The following is a 24,843-nucleotide window of genomic DNA, read 5'->3' on the forward strand; positions in this document are numbered from 1 at the left end:
CAACACATTTGGGTTTTTTTTTAGGATAAATTGAATTGGGAAATTGTTAGTTTGAATGAAGTGTGATAGAATTATGTATTCTGCAAAAAGAGTAATGCATTTCATTGTGACAGTTTCATACATATTATTATATTTTCCTATCTTTTGGGCCCTTTAACCCTCCAATGGTCCCCTCTTGTATTTATTTTCATGTCATATACACTTGATCACCCTCTCTTTCTACTTTCTCCTCCCCATCAGCTCCCTCTTTCTCCTTTCATCCATATATTGATACATCATTGCCAGCACCATCCAAGAATGGCGTCCAGGAAAACTCCTGTCTCCACTGAGTCAGGTCATTCCATGAGGCACACAGGGGCAGTGGCAGAAATTGTAAAGAAACCTATATGATGGGGTTGGAGAGATTTCCCAGGGGTTAGGGCACTTGCCTGCAAAGCCTAAGGATCTGAGTTTGATTCCCAGTTGTTGCAGTCAGGTTCACATTGCTGGCAGAAATCACCTGACCAAGAGTAGCTTGTGGGGACAAAAGGGTTTATTTTGGCTTACAGATTCGAGGAGAAGCTCCATGATGGCCGGGAAAACAATGGCATAAGCAGAGGGTGGTATCACCCCTTGGCCAACAGGTGGATAATAGTAACAGGAGAGTGTACCAAACACTGGCAAGGGGAAACTGGCCATAATACCCATAAGCCTGCCCCCAACAATACACTGCCTCCAAGAGGTGTTAATTCCCAAATCTTCATCAGCTGGGAACCTTGCATTTAGAATGCCTAAGTTTATGGGGGATGCCTAATTCTGACCCTGCCCCCCCCCATAAACTGATAATAATCCATGATGTAAAATGCAATGCATTCAGTCCAACTTTGAAAGTTTCCATAGGTTTTTTGTAATCAATCCCAGTGATGTTCAAACATTCCCAAAGTCTAAGATCTTTTAACTGAGCCATAATACCAAAAAAGAAACCCCTCAAAAAACCCATAATGGCATAGGATAAACATTTACACTGCCAAAGATGACATTGGGCACAGTAAGGAAATATTCAACCAATACAAGATTTAAGCAGGGTAAACAGAAACATCAAACTCTTTAGCTCCAAGTCCAACAACTCTAGTCAGTGACAAATCTCCAACACTGATAATTCTAAACAGCAATAAGTCTCTGGAGTTCCAATTCTGCCCCTTCAGCTAGGCTACTCACAGTCCAGGAAAACTTCAAACAGAGCCAGCAGCTCTCCTCAGCAGCCATCTCTAGTCCCAGCATCTCCACTGGGCCTCCCCTGCAACCCACAGTCCATGGACATCCAAAAACAACGGCTTCACACTGCCCATGGCCGTTTCCAAACCACAAGGCAGTGTTACAAATTTAGTGACCTCCCCCCCACCCCCGTATTTCTTATGCTCCATAATACCAGGTGAGGTGCCAATTTGTAAAAATGATGGCATGAGCAGAGGGTGGTCATCACCCACTGGCCAACATAAGGTGGATAACAGCAACAAGAGAGTGTGCCAAACACTGACAAGGGGAAACTGGCTATAATACCCACAACCCTGCCCCCCAAAATACACTGCCTACCAGAGGCATTAATATCCAACTCTCCATCAGCTGGGAACCTAGCATTCAGAGCACCTAGGTTTATGGGGGTCACCTGAATTAAACCACCACACCAGCACAACATGTAAAGCCAGATGCACAAGGTGACACATGCGTCTGGAGCTGGTTTGCAGTGGCTTGAGGGCCTGGCATGTGCCCATTCTTTCTCTTACTCTGTCTCTTTCTCTCTCTCAAATAAATACATATTTAAAAATTTTTGTTGTTTATTTTAATTTATTTATTTGAGAGAGAAAGAGGCAGATAGATAGAGAGAATGGGCGTGCCAGGGCCTCCAGCCATTGCAAATGAAATCCAGACACATGTGCCCCTTTGTGCATCTGGCTAACGTAGGTCCTGGGGAATGGAGCCTCAAACCGGGGTCCTTAGGCTTCACAGGCAAGCATTTAACTACTAAGCCATCTCTCCAGCCCTCAAATAAATAAATATTTTTAAAAAAGAAATTTGTGTCAGGCATGGTGGCACACACTTTTGATCCCAGCACTTGGGAGGCAGAGGTAAGAGGATCACTGTTAGTTTGAGGCCACCCTGAGAATACAGAGTGAGTTCCTGGTCAGCCTAGTCTAGAGTGAGACCCTACCTCAAGAAACCAAAAAAGAAAAGGGAAAGAAAGGAAGAAAGAAAGAAGGAAAGAAATCTGTATGATGGCTAATCTCATAGCTGGGCCTCAGTGTTATTCCAGTCTTTGCATAGCTTCCTTCCTTTAAATCTATGTTTCGCTGTACTACTTGGTTTTGACTAGAAGATTATGGTACAAGTGGTTGGGTGACATCTGAGACTAAAACCTGAGAAGTCCTAGGGCTTTGTAGAACACACACTCTAGGGAAGCAAGACAGTAAGATATTATCTTTTTGAAAAATATTTTATAGTTGCTCATTTATTTATTTATGAGAAAAAAGACAGATAGAGAAGGAAAATGGCCTTGGCAGGGCCTCTAGAGACTGTAAATGAACTCCAGATGCGTGCACCATCTTGTACATCTGGTTTACGTAGGTCCTGAAGAATTGAACCTGAGTTCTTCGGCTTTGCAGGCAAGTGCCCTAACCACTGAGCAATCTCTCCAATCCTATTATCTTTTTTTAAATTTTTATTTATTTATTTTTTGTTTTGTTTTTCTGAGGATGGGCCTTACTCTAGCCCAGGCTGACCTGGAATTCACTATGTAGTCTGAGAGTAACCTTGAACTCATGGCAATCTTCCTACCTGTGCTTCCAAATGCTGGGATTAAAGGTGTGTACCACCATGCCCAGCTCTACTGTTATTTTTAAAAATATTTTATTTATTTATTTGTAAGAAGAGAGACAGAGAGAATGGGAGTGCCAAAGCCTCCAGCCACTGCAAACTAACTCCAGATGCATGCGCCACTGTGCATCTGGCTTTAAGTGTGTACTGGGAAACTCAGGTCGTTAAGCTTTGCAGGCAAGCACCTTAACTGCTGTGCTATCTCTTCAGCCCCAAAGTTATTATCTTTTTTTAAAGTTTCTTTTGTTTATTTTTATTTATTTATTTGACAGCAACAGACAGAGAGAGGAAGAGACAGAGAGAGAGAGAGAATGGGCGCGCCAGGGCCTCCAGCCACTGCAAATGAACTCCAGACGCGTGCACCCCCTTGTGCATCTGGCTAACGTGGGTCCTGGAGAATCAAGCCTCGAACCGAGGTCCTTAGGCTTCACAGGCAAATGCTTAACCGCTAAGCCATCTCTCCAGCCCCAAAGTTATTATCTTTAAGGGGTTGTTGAGAGACTTAAATGAGATCATAGGGTGGCTCCTGAGGTACACCGGGCAGGTCTACAGTTGATAAGATTATACCCTAGATCATAAGAGTTGTCTGGGAAGTTAAGATATTTTTAGTATAAACAAAAGTTAATAGCTCTGTTTGTGTAAATTCCAGAAAATACTTGGGAAAAGAATAAGGCCACATTCACCATTGTGTATGCTCAGACTTTTAGGCATGGCTCATTGCTAGTTCTAAATTTTATTTGGAAAGATCTTTATAGAAAAGGGATACTGTCTCTACACATGCAATCTTTACAGCAAATGTTAATTGTGCTGGTTATCTGTGATTCTAAGCTTGTGAGAGGCTTTAACCAGACTCCTTTTCTTTTCCACGTCTCAAGAACTTTCTGTCTTTTTATCCTGCCTCACTATGACTAATTTGTCCAACAGAGTATAGCAGAGGTGACACAATGCCTGTGCGGAGGCTCGTCTTCATGAATTCCAGCAGGTTCTACTGTGTCTTAGAACAATGAGGCGCTGTGCAGGGAGACCACAGAGAAAAGTCCTGAGAATGCAAGAAAAGGGGAACCCCATATGTAAGTTGGACCCATCCAGTCTGGGCGTGCACAACCACACCCGGCCTCTATGGCATTTTCTTTTTTTCTTGGGGAGGGGGGGTTCTAGATAGGGTCTCACTCTAGCCCCGGTTGACCTGGAATTCACTATGGAGTCTCAGGGTAGCCTCGAACTCACGGCGATCCTCCTACCTCTGCCTCCTGAGGGCTGGGATTAAAGGTGTGTGCCACCACACCTGGATTTCCATGGCATTTTCTACAAAGAATTGTGATTCCAGTTGGGCGTGGTCGCACACACCTTTAATCCCAGCACTGGGGAGGTAGAGGTGGGAGGATCACTGTGAGTTCAAAGCTACCCTGAGTATACATATTGAATTCCAGGTTAACCCCGGGCTAGGGCTAGACCCTACCTTGAAAAACAATCACACACACACACACACAAAAAAAAGAATTGTAATTCCAAATTCCAAAGCTAGGTGTGGTGGTGTTAACTCCTAGGTTCAATCTCTAATACTACCAAAAAACATAGTTGTCAGCCAGTCATGGTGGCACATGCCTGTGATCCCAGTGGCAGGAAGCTGAGACTAGAGATTGCTACAGATTAAAAGTATGTAGTCAACACTTGGCCAGCCAGAGCTACATAGGAAGACCAAAATAATACTAATAATAGCAATAATGTAACAAATAATCATTTTTGTATTGGAGAATCAAACCCAGGGCCTCCTCACACATGACAGGCAAGTGGTCTACCACTAAGGTATACCTTCAGGCTTTGTTTTTTAGCTACTTTTTGGTTACTGTGGTAACAGTACCTGACAGGAACAATTTACAGGAGGAAAGATTCATTTTGGCTCACGGTTTCAGTGGGTTCAATCCACTATGTCAGGAAGGCATGGCACAGCAGTGCACTTCATGGCGGCAGAAGCATGTGGTGGAGGCTGTTACGTCATGGCAGGCCAGGAAGCAGGTAGCAAGACAAGGACCATGGACCCACTGTGTCCTTCCAAGGCCCTTTCCCAGTGTCTTATTTTTTTTTAAATATTTTTTGTTCATTTTAATTTATTTGTGACAGAGAGAGAGGGAGAGAAAGAGACAGATAGAGAATGGGCGCCCCAGGGCTTCCAGCCACTGTAAACTCCAGACGCATGTGCCCCCTTGTGAATCCGGCTAACGTGGGTCCTGGAGAATCGAGCCTCGAACCGGGGTCCTAAGGCTTCACAGGCAAGCGCTTAACCGCTAAGCCATCTCTCCAGCCCCCTAGTGTCCTATTTCCTCCAGTTAAGTCCCACCTCCTGAAGTTCTACAGCTTTCCCAAACAGGGCCACCAGCTAGGGAACAGTGTATAAAATACTAACCTGTGTGGGTCATTTCAGATTCACATTATAACAGCTCCCAAAATAAATTTTTATCAGTTGTGTTGGGAGAAAGACTGTCTTGGCTTTCTGCTTCTGTTACAATCTATGAGAAAACTGTCTTATAAAGAAGATATTATTTGGGGCTGGAGAGATGGCTTAGCGGTTAAGCGCTTGCCTGTGAAGCCTAAGGACCCCGGTTCGAGGCTCGGTTCCCCAGGTCCCACGTTAGCCAGATGCACAAGGGGGCGCACGCATCTGGAGTTCGTTTGCAGAGGCTGGAAGCCCTGGCGCACCCATTCTCTCTCTCTCCCTCTATCTGTCTTTCTCTCTGTGTCTGTTGCTCTCAAATAAATAAATAAATAAATTAAAAAAAAAGAAGATATTAAAGAGTAAATTGCTAAAAATGTGGGGAAATGTATTAATGTTACTTATCTATAAGAGGCAGCTAGTTATATTATTATAAGGCACTTAATAAAGACTGCATAATTACCTTCTGAGTTTAGGAAGATTTGTATTAAAATTACTAATTTATTTATCTTGGTTTTGTTGAGGCAGGGTCTCATTCTAGTCCAGTCTGACCCGGGATTCACTCTGTAGCCCAGGCTGACCTTGAGTTCACAGTGCTCCTCCTATCTCAGCCTTTCAAGTACTGAGAATAAAAGCCACCATGCTTGGCTGTATGTGATTTATCTAGTTTAAAAATTGTAAGGCGAAAGAGAGGCGGGTGTGGTGGCTCACATCTTTAATTCCGGACTCAAGAGGCAGAGGTAGGAAGATCACTATGAGTTTGAGGACAGCCTGGAACTACAGAGTGAGTTCCAGATCAGCCTGGGCTAGGGTGAGGCCCTACCTCAATTACTTATACCCCCCAAAAAAGTTATAAGGTGAACACAGTTGTTCATGTCTTTAACCCCCAGAACTTAGGAGGCTGATGTGGGAGAGTCACTGTGAGATTCAGGCCAATCTGGGCTAGAGTGAGTTCTAAGTCATCCTGTGCTAGAGAACCTGCCTCAAAACAAAACCTAAATAAATAAATATTGTAGTTGGTTGTTTTTCCACTAAATACACATTTTTAAAATTTTTTTATTAGCAGTTTTCATGATTATAAAAAAAATCCGGGGCTGGAGAGATGGCTTAGCAGTTAAGCACTTGCCTGTGAAGCCTAAGGACCCCAGTTCGAGGCTCAGTTCCCCAGGACCCACGTTAGCCAGATGCACAAGGGGGCGCACGCGTCTGGAGTTCATTTGCAGTGGCTGGAAATCCTGGCGCGCCCACTCTCTATCTCTCTCTCTCTAACTGCCTCTTTCTCTCTGTCTCTTGCTCTCAAATAAATAAATAAACATAAAAAAAATCCCATGGTACTTCCTCCTTCCCCTCCCCACACTTTCCCCTTTGAAATTCCATTCTCCATCATATTACCGCCCCATCTCAATCATTGTACTTACATATATACAATATCAACCTATTAAGTACCCTCCTCCCTTCCTTTTTCTTCCCTTCATTTATTTTTATATCTAATTTTTTTTTGCACATTTATATCTTTTCCAGCAGCCAAAGAGGAGCTTTTATAAGCTTCCAAAGAGAAAGAAAAGGTACAAATTGTTACATAGGATTAATCAGGAATTAGAATGGCTTTGGACTTTTCAATAGCACTGAAAGATAAAATGTAATGGAGAAAAAAAATTTCTAGATTTTAACCAGAAATAATTTCTAACTCAGAATGGTATATGCTGTGAAACTCTCAATGACATCAGAAAGGTGTTTAAAAATAAAATCTTCCAATTGGTTTATAAAGTCTTAAAATATCTTACCATGTACTTGTTTTGGGAAAGTACCAACAGTAAGTATGTTCTAAGGTATTTAAAGTTGTGTAAACAGGGGCTGGAGAGATGGCTTAGCGGTTAAGCGCTTGCCTGTGAAGCCTAAGGACCCCAGTTCGAGGCTCGGTTCCCCAGGTCCCACGTTAGCCAGATGCACAAGGGGGCGCACGCATCTGGAGTTCGTTTGCAGAGGCTGGAAGCCCTGGCACATCCATTCTCTCTCTCTCCCTCTATCTGTCTTTCTCTCTGTGTCTGTCGCTCTCAAATGAATAAATAAATAAAAATTAAAAAAAAAAGTTGTGTAAACAAGATATGATTTAACACTGACATACTTTTATTACCAGAAATGATGTCTCTTTTTCCTATATTATGCCAGTAGCCTTTGCCAGAAATACCATGAAGACAAAATTGGCACTTTGGGTAGTAATTGCTAATATACAAAAATGATCTGAAGAGAATGACAGAGTTATCTTACCTGCTACATTTCCTAGTGAATAAGTACCATTTTCAAGAAAAATTAGTGTGGGGAACTATTTGAAAGAACATGCAGGCGATCTATTTTTTTTCCTATAAAAGCATTGTTCATGTAATCTGAAGTTGGGTTCAGATTATTGGTACATTAGGCTGTAAATTACTTATCTCTTTTACAGCGTAATCTAGGTACAGTCTCATTACCCAGGAATCCCCTCTGGTCATTCCCCAGTCATTATTTCCACATTCCCTTCCCTCCAACATGAACACTTCTCACTAGGCTTTAGTGGTTCCCAATGCCTCACTATTATTTATAGTTTCATCTCTAAATATTAGCACTAACATATATATGTTTACTTATGTGAATGGAATTATACAATACCCACATGTATTTCTGGTTCCTTTTTCTCTGCTCTGTGCTCATTAAGACATAGCCAGAAAGTGGAGGAGACTATATTATTTTCATGTGACATTGGGTGGGTTTTTGTTCAATAAGTTTTCAGGATTTAGCTATCTATTTTTGCTGTTGGCGTGTATTTGAGTTGTTTCCTAGTTTGAAGGATTACCAGCACACTCAAAATGGAATCAGACAGCACCATTTCTAACTTACAGGTCTTGTAAGCTGTTCATAAGTAAAAGGCATAACAAATTTTTAATAAAAGTTAAAAACATTTAACCACCTTTATAAATATTAGGCTTACTTCCATCTTCTCATTCATTCTTTAATATATAAATTAAGATTGTGTTATTGGCTTTTAGATAAAAGACCCATGTAGTTTTTTTTTTAATTTTTTATTTTATCTATTTATTGGAGAGTGACAGACACAGAGAGAAAGACAGATAGAGGGAGAGAGAGAGAATGGGTGCGCCAGGGCTTCCAGCCTCTGCAAATGAACTCCAGACGTATGCGCCCCCTTGTGCATCTGGCTAACGTGGGACCTGGGGAACCAAGCCTCGAACTGGGGTCCTTAGGCTTCACAGGCAAGCGCTTAACTGCTAAGCCATCTCTCCAGCCCCCATGTAGTTTTTAAAATAATTTTTGGATAAATTAATACAACACATACCGATCTGTAATTTTAACAATGAAAACACAGGGATGGGATATAGGTCAACAGTATAGCATCTACCTCCCATGCATAAGGTCATGGATTCAATCTCCAATAACACACAAGATAAATAAATGAAGAAATGAAGACAAAAGAAAGAAAGAAAAGGAAATAGATCCAGGCCTCAGAATCCAAATATGGTAGATGTACGGTAAAATATTGCAAATATTATAAATTCAGTGTAAACGGATGCCTCATTGGTGCATCGTACTATGAAGAATGTAGTATGAAGAAGAGTTGGCAGGCTGGAGAGATAGTTTAGCAGTTAAGGCACTTGCCTGTGAAGCCTCAGGACCCAGGTTTGATTCCCCAGTACCCAAGTAAGCCAGATGCACAAGGTGGCGTGTGAGTCTGGAGTTCACCTGCAGTGGCTACAAGGCCTGGCACACCCATTCTCTTTCTCTCACTCAAATAAATATATAAAATATTTAAAAAGATTATTTTTTTAAAAGAAGATTTAGAAGAGATACAAGGTAAGCACATTAATCTGTTATTAAAGCTTACTGCTTCCCCTCTGTAAGTGGTCAGTGGTCATGTGTGTGTACCTCGGGCTCTTTGGGCCTTGAAATGGTATGCCATGTTGCCATAGTTGAGTATGTCACAAAAACTCCCACTTACTGGAATTCTGAATTGAAATGTGAATGCTGAGATCATATATATCAAGATAATCATGCATATGCATGTACTTTAGAATATATGACAAAAAACACACACACACACACACAAAGTAAGAAAGGAAGGGGGGAAAAAGCAACCTTCCAACTTGATTTGTGTTTGAAGAAAGACATTTTAAAAAACTGAGCTGTGGTTTGAAGTCTTCTGGCACGAGGAGTTAAACATCCTGCTTAGCAAAAGGGAGACTGAGTATTATTGAAGGAATGAGGAATGCGTTGCATTTAATTGCGAAAGTCTGGCATCACATCAGAAAGAATAGGGTAACAGAACCCAGAGAGAGAGCTGGTGGTGGAAGGAGGGAGACTGCCGATGGGCAGCTTCTGTGTCTCAGGCTTGGGCAGGTGAGTCTCTGCCTGTGCCTCGTTCTATGCAGATGCTTGCGAATCATTATGGCAGCAAGTCTCATCCTCCTCGTGCACAGAGGAATCTCAGAGGAACAATGGACCTTAGAACTGTAATAAAAGTTTGACATTAGGAATAATTTAACCCTGTCAATTTCACTGAAGACCACTGACATTTTAAAAATGGGCAATTTGTCTAGTAATAATATCTTGATGGATATGGAAATATGACACTAAGATTTAGATATAGAACAATAGAATTTGAAATTTACTACATCACTGACATTTTTAAAAGATTTTATTTATTTAAGAGAGAGAGTTGGGGAGGCATATGGGCACTGAAAATACTTTGTATATCTGGCTTTATGTGTGTGCTGGGGAATTGAACCTGGGCCAGCAGGCTTTATAAGCAAGTGCCTTTAACTGCTGAGCCATCTCCTCAGCCCACTATATTGTTGACATTTTATGTGACTATAAGTTGTGCATGAACCAGTTTATGCTTATTTAATTTTGTGTTCACATGTCCAAGAACACTAGAAAGTATTTTGGTAGAATCATTACCAGTGCTGAAGGGGTTTGTGAGTAATTGTTTTGTTTAGGATTCACTGAACAAAATCAAATGATGATGATTGAAAACATTTGAGGGGGTTGGAGAGATGGTCCAGTGGTTAAAGCCACTTGCTTCTCCAGCATGCTGACCCCAGTTCAGTCCCCAGCATCCATATAAAGCCACATACACAGTGGGGCATGCGTGTGTAGTCCCAATACTCTAGGGCAATGAGGGAAGGCCATCCGGGAGAATTCAGGAGAAGCCAAGCTGGCCTTCCCAGGGGCAAATAAAGCAACAGTGAGAGAGACCCCTTGTCAAACAAGGTACAACTCGTCTTTGGCTAAAAGAGGGGTTACATACATCAAATTATCCCTAAATTAATAATGTTTATCCCATTTAAATTATGCTGACTTCACTCTCTGTTGGAGAATCTGTTCTCTTTCAGAAGGTAGTGAGACCGAGGAGATAAACCACCCCTCGCATTTCAGCCAAGCCACAGCTGAAACCACAGAGGAACTGGGGAGATAAGCCAGAGTGTTATTTCCATCGTGAACCTGGTAATCGGCCCCGGGGTGCAGAAGACAGACGCTGAGGATACTCAACACCTACCAAAGCAGAGATCCAGAGGCTCCTCAGAGCTCAATCACTGAAGTAGACTTATAAGTCACCCGCCAGGGCTCAGGGAGTTTTGCGAAAAAGTGGGCGGGGGCAGAGCGGAAAGATTGTAAGAGCCATATGCTGTGACATCAGGTCCAGAGCTTCACATCCCCCCCCCAAACAAGTGACTGCTGCTCCCAGATGGCCCAACCCACAGCCCCTCTGAGGACAGTCCTCAGCAGAATGGGGACAGGAGAGGGAAGAGAGGGTACCAACGCATGATGCATCCATACAAAATATGTCGTTAATAATAATTATGAAAAACAAAAAATACATAAATAAAGCACATTAAATAAAAAAAAAAAACAAGGTGCAAGGAGAGGGTTACAGCCTTGAAATTGTCCTATGACCTCCACATTCATGTTGTGCACACATGCACCTTTATTTTTATTTATTTATTGTTTTTTTGGTTTTTCGAGGTAGGGTCTCACTCTAGTCCAGGCTGACCTGGAATTCATTCTGTATTCTCAGGGTGGCCTCGAACTCACAGCGATCCTCCTACCTCTGCCTCCCAACTGCTGGGATTAAAGGCATGCACCACCAGGCCCGGCTACACATGCACCTTTACACACACACACACACACACACACACACACGCACACACACGCATATATGCATATATATCCACATTTTTTTGAGGTAGGGTCTCACTCTAGCCCAGGCTGTCTGGAATTCACTATGGAGTCTCAGGGTGGCCTTGAACTCACGGTGATCCTCCTACCTCTGCCTCCCGAGTGCTGGGATTAAAGGTGTGTGCCACTATGCCCGGCTAATACACACAATTAAAAAAAAAAAAAACAACTATCAAGCTAAATCATGAAGTTATTCAAAAACTTTATTCTTTATTATTTTTTTAAGTGTGTGGGGGCTCCTGTGCCATGATGAACATGTGGAGGTCACAGGACAACTTCTAGGTGGCTGTGCTCCACCTTTTTTGAGTCAGAGTCTCTCGCCATTGCAAAGGAACTCAGACTAGCTGGCGCACAAGTCTTGGATTCTCCTGGCTCTGCCTCCCATTGTCAATGGGACATTGCGATTAAAGATGAATGTGCCCCGATGCATGGTGGTACATGCCTTTAATATCAGCACTTGGGAGGCAGAGGTAAGGTAGACAGCTGTGAGTTCAAGGCCACCCTGAGAGTACATAGTGAATTCCAGGTCAGGTCAGCCTGGGCTAGAACAAGACCCTACCTTGAAAAGCAAAAAACAAAAAACAAAAATCAAAAAGTGAATGTGCCATTTTGCATTTGCCTTTATGTGGGTGGTTGGGAATTGAACCCAGGCTGGCAGGTTTTTGCAAACAAACACCTTTAACCAGTGAGTCACCTCCCCAGCTCATGAAGTTTTTTTTTTTAAAATTTTATTTTTATTTATTTATTAGAGTCAGAGAGAGAGAACAAATGCAAGAGCAAGTGAGCAAGCAAGTGAGAGAGAGGGAATGGGTGCACCAGGGACTCCAGCCACTGCAAATAAACTCCAGACACATGTGCCACCATGTGCATCTGGCTTACGAGGTACCTGGAGAATCAAACCTGGGTCCTTAGGCTTTGTAGACGAGTGCACCTAAACCACTAAGCCATCTCTCCAGCCCATTTTTAAAAAAATTTTTTTTTAATTTGTTTACAGAGAGAGAAGAAAAAAGAGAGAGAAGGGCAGATAGACAGAGAGAGAATGGGTGCACCAGGGCCTTCAGCCAGTGAAAATGAACTCCAGACATGTAGGACATACAGAAAGGGAAAGGAAGTGGACTTCTCCGGTCTACTGCAGGGAACATAATCCCATGCTCACTGTGAAATCAGTCACAGCATTTGTGGGGATGGTTAGTGAATGTCTGAGAGTGGTCAGCTCACCGTAGGGAGGTATGCAAGATTTCTGAGACATCTGAATTTGGTCCAAAGACATTCTATTGTTTTGGTTGGTTCATGTTCTGTTGTTAGTAGCTCAACTCCACAGGCTGAGTGAGTTAGTAAAAAAAAAGAGGTTTATCTGGGTTTCCATTGTGCAGGTTTAGATGGAGAGGCTGCATGTGGTGACTACCTTCTTTGTGGAGTTCCTGGGCAGCACAGGCCAGAGACAATGCATCTGTGTGGCCTTGACTTTAGGTAGGGTCTCACTCTAGCCCAGGATGACCTGGAACTCATCTGTAGTCCCAAGATGGCCTTCAACTCACTGCTGGGATTAAAGGCATACATGAACAGTTCTGGCACTTCTTTCTCTCTTTTTTTTCTCCCAATTACTCATTTTTTTTCAAATTTTTATTAACAACTTTCATGATTATAAAAAATATCCCATGGTAATGCCCTCCCTCCACCCACTTTCCCCTTTGAAACTCCATTCTCCATTATATCCCCTCCCCATCTCCATCAGTCTCTTTTATTTTGATGTCATGATCTTTTCTTCCTCTTATGATGGTCTTGTGTAGGTAGTGTCAGACACTGTGAGGTCATGTATATCCAGGCCATTTTGTGTCTAGGAGGAGCACATTGTAAGGAGCCCTACCCTTCTTTTGGCTCTTACGTTCTTTCCACCATCTCTTCTGCATTAGACCCTGAGCCTTGGAAGGTGTAATAGAGATATTATGGTACTGAGCACTCCAGTCACTTCTTTCCAGCACCATGATGCCTTCTGAGTCATCTCAAGGTCACTGCCATCTAAAAAGAGAAGATTCAGTGAGAGTAACATTAATATAAGGGTATGAATATTAAGAGAAATGCTTACTGGGCAGTTTGATAAGCATAGTATATACATTTAGCCAGACAGCAGCAGACATTACACCCCTAGGGCTCATGACTACCCCTGTTTAAAGTTTTCAGTATCAGGGATGTATTCCCTCCCATAGAGCCGGCCTCCAGTCCAATTAGAGGGCAGTTGGTTTCCACCATGACAGATGTGCCGCTATTGCACCCATTGACTCATTTGGCCTGGCTGGCTATAGCAGACAGCTTTAGGTTCACTGAGATGAACTTCCAGACCAGACACAGTTATTGAGGAAGGGATATTTATTGAAACTTACAAATCCAGGGGAAGTTCCATAATGGCAGAAGAAGCTGACCTGCTTTCTTCACAGAGAGATAGAAGCACAAGCCAAAAAGTGAAAAGCCACATAGCACACTTTAGGAACTCCAGCTAGGCACACTTTGCCAGATTAAAATCTGAAACCCACTGCCACACCTTAAGATCCACCCAATGACACTGCCTCCAGCCAGGTGGCTACAGATGCAAACTACAAACAAATAAAAAATTGAATATATTGGGGCCATCTATTTAAACCACCACACTGGCCAAATATAAGGCTTGCAGTGTCCACTGTTGAGTATTTGATTTCTCTTTCTCCTATTGAACTGCATGCAGAATGGCTTCTTCCAGCTTTCTGTCAGCTGGTCTACATGGAGGAGGTTATCAGCTGAGCTCCAGCAGGATTTCTCAGTGGCCTCGCAGCCCAAGTATGTGGAGTCTTCAGCAATAGTGTCTTACCATCTATTCCTGGTGGGAAACCAAGGGCCTTGGCAATGGCCTATAATGTTTTGGAGGCATTCTTCTTCCTCTTTCTATAAAGCCAGTGGGATACAATCGTGGGGGCTCTACACTTAGGACCTATGTCTGAGTGTCTATCCTCTTAATAAAACCTCACAATGGGGATTCAGTTTCAACCCATGAAATCTTGGTGGGGAGGAAGTAGGCCTGTAACTTTATACAACCGATAGCAGCCTGTGCTCTTAAAAACCTCACCACATTCTTATACTCTTCCTTCCTTCCTCTGTCCTTTCTGCCCCCTTTCCCAGTCCCTCATTCCCCTTTTCTTGTATAGGTATCACACTGGAAGGCTGCCTAGAACTCCCAGTTTCCTATTGCTCCCTCAAGGTGACATTTCTCCCAATTTATCTCTTGTATCTCTAACTGTATTAGGCAGGGTTCTCTAGAGGAACAGAATTGCTAGAATGAATTATTTTAAAAGGGGATTTATTGGATAAGCTTACAGTAGTCCAAGAGCAGTTGCAGGCCCGAGAATCACCGAACCTGGTAGTTGCTCAGTCCACGTGGCCAGATGCCTCAGCAGTCCCGACCTGGCACTGCAGATGGTGCCGGAAAGCCTGGAGGCTTCCTGAGGAGCCGCTGGGTTTTGATCCACGCGGGTCTTCAGTTGATGTTGGTCTTTAGTCCGCACTGGTCTTCAATCCACGCTAGAAGGTAGGGAGCAGCTCCGGCAGCCAAGTGGAAGGAAGGAAGGAAAAAAGGGACTCTTCTACCCAGAGCTTCCTTATATCAAGTCCCCCTCTCAGCGGGGCTGCCCACTCTGGAGGAAGGGCTCACCCTGGGGGAAAGACCTCCTCCTTTAGTTGATCCTTCCTAGAAGCAGCCTGTGGATTACTAACAGATCAAGTTGACAACACCTTAACTATCACACTAACCCATTCTTGGCATTTGACCTCTCTAAAGATCTGAACTAATGTAATAAGAGTGTTTGGTTGTCAAGACTCAGAAACACACCAGAAAAGCTGAGTGTCACGGCCCTTGAACTTGGAAATCTGAGGCAGGAGGATCCAGTTTCAGGCTAGCCTGGGTTACATAGTAAAAGCTCTGTCTCAGAAGAAATAAAACAAAATCAAAATAACATTAATAGAAACAAATCAGGAAAAAGAAGGAATAAGAAGAGCAAGGGGGAGAGGAAGAAAGGGGAGAAAAAGGAGGCCAGGAGGAGACGAAGGAGGCGGGAAGGGAGAGAAGTGGATTTAGCAATTGCCTCATTGCGAAAAAGTCTTTTCATTCTAAACCAATTTTTGTCACTTAAAAACGTTATTCACTAAGAAGTGTTTTCCTACCAGTTCTGATTTTGAATCAAATGAAATCAAGGAGTAATGGCCCAAACGGCTAAACAGCATCAGGGACAATGACCTCAGCAGGTCATTAGCATAATCTGCTGAGGCTGACACACATGGAATGGACTCACACCTTCATGAAAGGATCGTAATTGGTATGTAGAACTTTCTATGAAAGCTTGATTCATAAAGCCTGTCTTCATATTTCAGATGGATTCAGCCAGTAAAAAGCAATCAAGTAATGACCTAAATCAGTTCTTCTTTGCTTCGCTTTTATTCCCCTAATACAGATTACACTGTGTAGCTCAGGCTGGCCCTGAACACTCAATCCTCCTGCCTCTGCTCTCTGTGTTGGAATCACAGGCACACATCATTAAGACCTGCCCCTAGATGCAATTTTCTTGACCATCCAACTCTTTCAGAATTCTCAGCTGTCTGTATGAAGGATTTAAGCTGAGTAGGTATTTACCATCAGAAAATGGTTCAGGGTTGTGAGTGCCTCAGACTCTTCTTGCCAACCTCACTTTTGTTCATTTATGGAGTTTAAAAAGAAAGCTAAGGGGCTGGAGAGATAGCTTAGCGGTTAAGGCACTTGCCTGCAAAGCCAAAGGACCAAAGTTCAACTCCCCAGGACCCACGTAAGCCAGATGCACAAGGGGGTGCATGCATCTGGAGTTCGTTTGCCTGCCTATTTCTGTATCTCTCTCTCTCGCAAATAAATGAATAAAAACAAAAATATTAAAAAAGAAAGCTAAGTATCAAAGTGTAATTTTGTATTTGAGGATCCTTTTCCCAATCAAGTTTTCGAATATTTCTGGGTATATATAAAAGGATAGTGAGGTTTATAAATGACAGAATCCGTGAAGCCTACTTGGTGTGGTGAAGTTGGAGAAGGGCAGAAGTGGCTGGAAGAGGGAGCACAGCTTTTGATGATGAATTATTTTATTAATTAATTAATTAATTAATTAATTAATTAATTTGAGAGCGACAGACACAGAGAGAAAGACAGATAGAGGGAGAGAGAGAGAATGGGCGTGCCAGGGCTTCCAGCCTCTGCAAACGAACTCCAGACGCGTGTGCCCCCTTGTGCATCTGGCTAAGGTGGGACCTGGGAACCGAGCCTAGAACCGGGGTCCTTAGGCTTCACAGGCAAGCGCTTAACCGCTAAGCCATCTCTCCAGCCCATTGATGATGAATTATTTTAATTTGTTTGCTTCAACAAGTATTTTATTTATACATTCAGCGTTTGAATTCACATAATATGGAACTTTAGGCTTGATAGATGTATGATATGTTAGAAAATCTCTAAGATTTTCTGTTGGCAGAAGGTACTATAAAATGACTAAGTCTTTACTGTAGGTTTAGCTTAATCTCTTGAACATAGTGTGCATTTAGAAACATGTTAAATCTAGAAACATGTTAAATTTAGAAAGCATGTTAAATCAAGCTGGGCATGGTAGTTCACACCTTTAATCCCAGCTTAGCGGTTAATCAGGAGGCAGAAGTAGGAGGATCTCTGTGAGTTTGAGGCCAGCCTGGGACTACAGAGTGAGTTCCAGGTCAGCCTGGGCTAGAGTGATACCTTACCTGGAATAAAAAAAGAAAACAGGTTAGATCTCCTAATCCTAGCTGATATTCATTGCATTTTTCCTCTGTGCCAGGGTGTATCAAATTTGCTTGTCATATTTTTAATATTCTAATTTATTTATTTATATTTATTTATTTATTTTGAGGTAGGGTCTCACTCTAGCTGAAGCTGACCGGGAATTCATTAGTCTCAGAGTGGCCTCGAACTCTCAGCAATCCTCCTACCTTTATCTCCCAAGCGCTGGAATTAAAAGCCTGCGCACCATACCCTGCTGAGTATTGTAATTATAGGTGAAGAACCGAGGATTCATGGCTCCATTTCCATAGTACAGAAGCAATAACGTGATAGTGAATTAACTGAGAACCTGTTATTTAGAAGTCAACTCCCCCTTCCATCTATCATTTGTACCAAACGTGCTTACTGAAATTCAGGACTGAACCACAGAAATAACCACTCTGCATTTTCTTTGGCACGCATGAATTATAAGGTTTATTTATATTTTGCAAATCCGTATAGGATAAAGCTTTCTTGATTGGAAACCTGTCACAATCGGGCCACATCCCTTTACCTATGTTCGGAGAGAAACAGAAATTTCATTCTCTCCTTTTAGCGTCTCCCGTATTTACCTCCTTTCATTTGCACCATTTCGTTCTCTCCTGAATCTGTCATTCTTTTATTCCTTCCTTCCTTCTTTCATTCAAAGGAGGCCAGGTGCTTAATTTTCTTTCTTTCTTTCTTTTTTTTTTTAAAGCAAACCTCATTCAAAATGGTGCCACGTCATCCGCCGGGGCCAAGACCGGAGAGGCGCAGTCACATCCCTCGCAGCCTCCGTGGAGCCCCGCCCTGTGCGGCTCACCTGCAAACGACCGCGTGGCCTGGGTCCCCAGCCTCGGGCCTCGGGCTCCCCCCTGGCAGGGCCGCGACCCCCTTCCCCCTCGCCCAGATCCGCCCCTCCCCTCCCCTCCCCTCCCGGAGCCGCCGGCCGAGCGCATTGATTTGCATATCGCTACCTTTGTTCCCGGCCCGCGGCCAATCAGCGCGCGGGGCGAGGCGGGCGGCGGGGCGGGGCTGCGGTGGCGCCCGGGGCTGCGGCGGCCGCAGGTTCCAGAGCGGCTGTGAGCGGCGGCGGCGGCGGCGGCGGCTGCGGCGGGCGTGCGTGCGTGCGGTGCGCTGCACAGCCCCGGCCCCGGGCCAGGCAGGCCTCGAAGACCAGACAAAGCGGCCTCCCGCCGGGCCTGTCTTTTTCCGCGAGCTGCCGCCCAGCCCCGCCGCCGACATGGTCTGCGGGGGCTTCGCGTGTTCCAAGAACTGCCTGTGCGCCCTCAACCTGCTGTACACCGTGAGTACCCGGCTCGGTGCCCGGGGACCGCCGCGGTGCACCTGCCCCGCCCCGATCCCCATCCTCGCCGTCCGTCCCCACCCGGGACCCGAACCCGCCGCTTGTCGCAGTCTCCTTCCCTTGCTCTCATTGTGCAGCCGCGGTCTCTCGCCGGCCGCATTTGCTCCACCCCGCCCCCACCCTCCCCACCTCCTGGTCTCCCCCCCACGACCAACCACATTTATCCGAACCTTCCCGATCACCCACCCCGAGCCCTGCTGCAGCTCACTCCCGGCTTGCAAGCCCATCTGGAGGGCTGGAGAGCCGCCCGGGGCTCGGGGACACTTTTGCAGAACGGCGTGGCCCGAAGCGGACCGGGAGGCATATGGATGGCGTGCCCTCCCGGCCGGCGCTGCGCTGCTCGTGTCCTTTGAATCGAGGCCACCGAGCAGGTTCGCAGGATATCCGCAGCTCCCGAAGTTTTGTTTCGTGCTTACATAAAGGGACGGCTTTCTGATGATGTCTGCCCGGCTTGCTCATGCTTTAGTTCATGCGTTCCCCTCCCCACCTTTATCAATAGCCTAACTCCATTTTAAGCGAAGTATTCCAGTGAATAGTCTCCCAAGTCTATATCCCTCCCTTGTGAAACAGACTTAGGCCTCCGACTTTTAACACTGTAGTCTCTTTTTTTAAAAATTATTTTATTGTATTTTTTTTGAGGCAGGGTCTACTCTAACCCTGGCCTACCTTGGCATTCACTGTAATCCCAGGCTGGCCTCAAACTCACAGAGACCTTCCTACCTCTATCTCCCCAGTGCTGGGATTTAAAGGCGTGCGCCACCCTGCCCTTCTTGATTTTTAAGGCATTAAATCCTGGCAGACAAGCTGACGTTTATTGATTGGCTATGATAACTAACCCCCCCCCCTTCATCCTGCTTTTGCATACACATTTTTTGGTTATTCTGTCACCCATCCCATACCAGGGCAGTTGTCTTAAATTTTATACGGTAACAGACAAAAAGGGTTTTTTAATAAGTTTTCATAACTGGTAGTTGGTGGGTCCAGAGTAGAACGTGTGCTGTGGAATCCAGAACTTTCTCCAGTCTCCCTCTCTTTGGGCGGAGGAAACTTCCTCCACTGTCATCATCCCTCCATCATAGTCTCCATGTTCCCTTCTATAAATACACCTGGTGCTTTGAGGCCCCCACCCAGAAAGCAAACCCAGCTCCCCTGCATTAGGAGAGCCTGGCCATCTGTGTGAGCTTAGGTTACATCTTTGGACTAGAGAGGCTGCCTGTGGGTCTGTCCCTGGCAGCTCATTTTACCATTATTATTGTTTTTCTTTTTTGTATGTGAACATGATGTCTTTGAAGCAGGGAACCAACAGCGTCTGGTCTGCTTTTTCTGGCTAGTTCGAGGACTCTGGTCAACCTGGGTTCTAATGGTAGACCTGGGAGACAAAATTCTATCACCTGGTGATAGAGCTTCTTGTAACTGGAGGTCCAAGTCAAGCTTTAGAATACTTGGAAATTCACCCGTCTCATTGAGACATGCTTATGATAGTGTGTATTATGCAAATGCTTATCACTGCTTGAAATATTTTCTCCTATTGGCACTGATGGCCTGTATAGAACTTCTTTCTCTCTCTGTTTTGTTGCCCTGACTTCTGCTTTTTCCCCTTGTCAATGATTTAGTCATCTGCTCACCAGACACTTAATCCTTCGGTGTCTGCTTACACACAAGTAGAATGTCTCCTTCTCGCCATGCTTACTTGCCTGAGAGGTCTGTATACATTAATGTTCAATATGTACCTTTTGATGTGGCGGTAAGAGGGCCCCTTTTGGCTGTGGGCTTGTCTCCCACCTTGTTTGAGGCTGAGTCTTGTTCATGGGCTAGCTGGCCTAAGAGCTTCCAGCCTATTCTCCTGTCTTTGCTTCCGTTCTTGCCCTCGGTGTGCTGGGACTACACACTCCCTCTACAGCATCTGGCTTTTACATAGGTTCTGGGAATCAGAACTCAGGTGCTTGGGCTTGTACGGGAAGGACTTTTACTGAGTAATGAGCCATCTGCCAGTCCCAATATAAACTTTTTTTTGTTGTTGTTGTGGTTTTTTGAGATAGGGTCTTGCTCTAGCCCAGGCAGACCTAGAATTCACTATGTAGGTCTCAGGCTGGTCTCAAACATGAGGCGATCCTCCTGCCTCTGCCTCCAGGAGTGCTGGGATTAAAGGTGTGCACCGGGCTCACTTGGCAGCACATATACTAAAATTGGAATGATACAGAGAATGTTAGCGTGGCCCCTGTGCAAGGATGACATGCAAACTCATGATGCGTTCTGTGTTTTTTTTTTTTTAAGCAAAAGATGTATGCAACCACACCTGCCTACTTTTTTTTTTAAAGTAAATTATTTTCAAGTCAAGTACTGTTGCTTTCAAGGTATTATTACTTCCATCTGTATTTGCAGCATATCATAGAAACAAGGAGAAAGGTTCATTCTAAAGGAAATAGTTAAGCTTTTTAAAAAAATTTTTATTAGCATTTTCCATGATTATAAAAACATCCCATGGTAATTCCCTCCCTCCCCCCCCACACTTTCCCCTTTGAAATTCCATTCTCCATCATATTACCTCCCCATCTCAATCATTGTACTAACATATACAATATCAACCTATTAAGTACCCTCCTCCCTTCCTTTCTCTTCCCTTTATTAGTTAAGCTTATTTAATATCCGTTCTGAAGTATTGACCTTCATTCTATTAATTCTCAACATCTATGCAGTAAAACTTATTAAATGAAAATTTGCGTGTTTATAAAAATGGCTTGCCATTTTAAAACCTTAGCTCTTTTGGATAAGGGGACATGTCTTAAAATAAGGTAGTGGCTACCTGCTTCTTATGTATTGTAAATAGGTTACAGCAATAAGTTCCGCAGTTTAAGGTGGGGGTGATTGACAGGTGAAGCTAGATTACTTCATATATAGGTGTGGCTGTAAATTAGCTCCTGCATAATCATCCTCTACATAAAAAAAAAAACAACACTTTATTTGAGAGAGAGGGGAGAAAGAGCAGATATATAAAGAATGGACATGGGCTGGAGAGATGGCTTAGCGGTTAGGCGCTTGCCTGTGAAGCCTAAGGACCCCGGTTCGAGGCTCGGTTCCCCAGGTCCCACGTTAGCCAGATGCACGGGGGGGGGGGGCGCACGCATCTGGAGTTCGTTTGCAGAGGCTGGAAGCCCTGGCGCGCCCATTCTCTCTCTCCCTCCCTCTATCTGTTTTTCTGTGTCTGTCACTCTCAAATAAATAAATAAAAATTTAAAAAAAAAAAAAAAGAATGGACACGCCAGGGCCTCCAGCCACTGCAAACAAAATCCAGATGCATGTGCCACCTGGTGTATCTGTCTTACGTGGGTTCTGAGGAATTGGATCTGGATCGTTAGGCTTTGTAGGCAAGTGCCTTAAGCACTCTGCAGTCTCCCTAGCACGCTGTCCTCTACATTTTAACATGAAAAAACGTGGTTAAGGTAAAGTCAAGCTTGGGGACTGGGAAGGCATGTCTTCATAGGGCATGAATGAAAGGAGATTTTGCAGGTTCTAATCTTACCTTGATGAATGCCTCTGAAATCCACCCAAGGCTGCAGAATCAGGGCTGAGGTCATTTCTAAAAGTATTAGCTGAACCAAGATTGCATATGGGAGTGGCAGGTATAAAGGCCACATCCTGCCCTAGACGTCATCATTGTTGTTTAGAAGCATTTTTTCTGAGGGACTTGGGACTGTACCAGCTGAACTGTGTGCATCCACAGTGGTCTGATGCACCTGAGATTTGCTTGTATTCATGATCTGTCCAGAAAGCAGGTCACTAAGTCAAGTTGGAAAGAACATCTTCACACTTGCCATGGAAAAGGTTAATGGTTGATTTTGTTGATTTTTGTCTTGCTTTTTTTTTTTATAACTAGGGGCCCCCTAGTACTTAACCTTTAGTGTAGTATATGTTAACAATTTGTAAGTGGAGAAGAAAATGGAGAAGCCAGAGTCTCTTAATGTACTTTAATTGTGACGTAAGGGCTTAAAGGACGACTTGCTTCAGACCTTCCTGCATTGAATGATACTGAGTATCCTCACTCAGCAAGTATTGGTTGGGTGCCTACTATATGCAAACACTGCCAGTCTGGAAAATACAGCAAGAAGCTGAATGGCTTTAAAATCAGCATGATTTTATGAAGTGTCTTATTGGCTGTCTTTTTTGCATGTAATCTCAGGAACTGTATTTGGCCAGTAAACATTTGTCTGGTGTGTGCACTGTACTGAGACCTATGGGTCAGAAATACACACTGAGATGGATGAATACCCTGTGGGAAGGATCTAGTTGGGGAAATATAATGGTGTATATGGGTTTAGATGTGATAAAATTTAGGATTGGGTAAGATCTTTGTGGATTAGCAAAAAAGAAGGTGTGAATGAATTGGGCAAAGGTAGAAATAGTGTGTGGATCTCTTACATCATTCGGAATATAAATGCAGATTCTAGGTGGCATGGAAAGTGACTGATTAACAGGTTCTTCTTATAGCCTAGGCTGGCCCTTGAACTTGAGATCTTACTGCTTCAGCCTCTCAAGGCATATGATTATAGGAGTGTACCACCATGCCCTGTAATATGGCATATTATTATATAAATATATTTATTTATTTGCAAGCAGAGAGAGACAGAATGGGCATGCCAGGGCCTCTAGCTGCTACATATGAACTCCAGATGCCTGTACCACTTTGTGCATCTGGTTTTTATGTGGGTATTGGGGAATTAACTAGCGTCCATAGGTTTTGCAGGCATATGCCTTAACTGCTGAGCCATCTCTCCAGCCCAAATGTTTTAAGTTAAAAGTATTTTGACAAATAGTGAAGACAGCTTGAAAATAACAGTACATAGTGATTGATGGAAGAAACTTTTAGGAAATGTGAATTAAGTGTATTAAAATACGTAGTATTTTGAAGGTTCCCATTGCTCTGGTATCAGGTTGTACCTAGGACTTTATACATACTAGGCAAGTGGTCTCCCACTGAGCTGTGTTCTCAGCTCTACATTTTGAAATTTTATAGTGTATCTTCTTTGCTTACCCAGAGAAGGGAGTCGTACTAAAAGTTAAAAAACAAACAAACAAAAAACAGTTGGGTAGGTGACCTAATTAGATAGGAACACTGAAAAATAAGACCAAAAATGACTTAAAGAATTGCACTGCCCGCCAGGCGTTGTGGTGTGTTGGCGCACTTGTGATCCCAGCACTCAGGATGCTGAGGTAGAGTAATCATTAGTTTGAGACCAGCCTGGGCTGTAAAGGGAGACTCAGTCCCATCCATCCCCTCAATCAGGGAAAAAAAATAGCTCTGCCAGTTTATACATAAATATATGAATGCGATATTGATGTATGAATGATTTAATATCACTAGTCATATGATTTAAACCACATGTATGATTTTATGTATATAATAAAAATATATAGTATAAATGCTTTAATATATATGGATTTTAACTAAGAATGTAAGGAACAGAAAATAACTTTTTAAATTTTTATTTATTTATTTATTTATTTATTTGAGAGCGACAGACACAGAGAGAAAGACAGATAGAGGGAGAGAGAGAATGGGCGCGCCAGGGCTTCCAGTCTCTGCAAACGAACTCCAGACGCGTGCGCCCCCTTGTGCATCTGGCTAACGTGGGACCTGGGGAACCGAGCCTCGAACCGGGGTCCTTAGGCTTCACAGGCAAGTGCTTAACCGCTAAGCCATCTCTCCAGCCCAATAACTTTTGATTAATCTTAAAATCAGGAAGAAATTTCAGAAGTTGCAGAGTTGTTTTTTTTTTTAAAAGGTTTCACTTTTATTTATTTATTTATTGGAGACAGAAAGAGGGAGAGAGAGATAAAGTGTGAGAATGGGTGCGCCAGGGCCTCTAGCCACTGCAAACAAACTCCAGACACATGTGCCACCATGTGCATCTGGCTTACGTGGGACCTGGAGAATCGAACCAGGGTCCTTAGGCTCCACAGACAAGTGCCTTAACCGCTAAGCCATCCCTCCAGCCCCCCCCCCCCTTTTTAAGGGTAGTCTCAGGGTGATCTCGAACTCACAGTGATCCTCTTACCCCTTGGTATTACCTAATGCCAAGAGCTGGGTTTACAGGCGTGTGCCATGCCAACTACAGATGCTGCAGCTTTGTTTACTGTGTGCATATGCATTTTCATACTTCCAAATTG

General features: G+C 43.7%; 1 protein-coding gene, 1 non-coding gene and 1 pseudogene across 2 annotated transcripts in view; 2 read left to right on the plus strand and 1 right to left on the minus strand.

The window, feature by feature from the left end:
* The window catches only part of LOC101615028, a 52,859-nt pseudogene extending 34,302 nt beyond the window's left edge, over positions 1-18,557 (minus strand).
* The window catches only part of Tspan13 (tetraspanin 13), a 44,478-nt gene continuing 38,074 nt past the window's right edge, over positions 18,440-24,843 (plus strand). Inside the window, exon 1 of the mRNA XM_004652842.2 lies at positions 18,440-18,618. Within this exon, the coding sequence (XP_004652899.1) occupies positions 18,556-18,618 (63 nt within the window). The 5' untranslated portion in view covers positions 18,440-18,555. The remainder of the gene's footprint in view (positions 18,619-24,843) is intronic.
* Positions 20,836-20,941, plus strand: LOC123455399. Its single transcript, XR_006633888.1, has one exon. It is a non-coding gene; the product is annotated as a U6 spliceosomal RNA (small nuclear RNA).

The sequence above is a fragment of the Jaculus jaculus genome, chromosome 16, assembly GCF_020740685.1.
Source record: "Jaculus jaculus isolate mJacJac1 chromosome 16, mJacJac1.mat.Y.cur, whole genome shotgun sequence".
NCBI classification, from domain to species: domain Eukaryota; kingdom Metazoa; phylum Chordata; class Mammalia; order Rodentia; family Dipodidae; genus Jaculus; species Jaculus jaculus.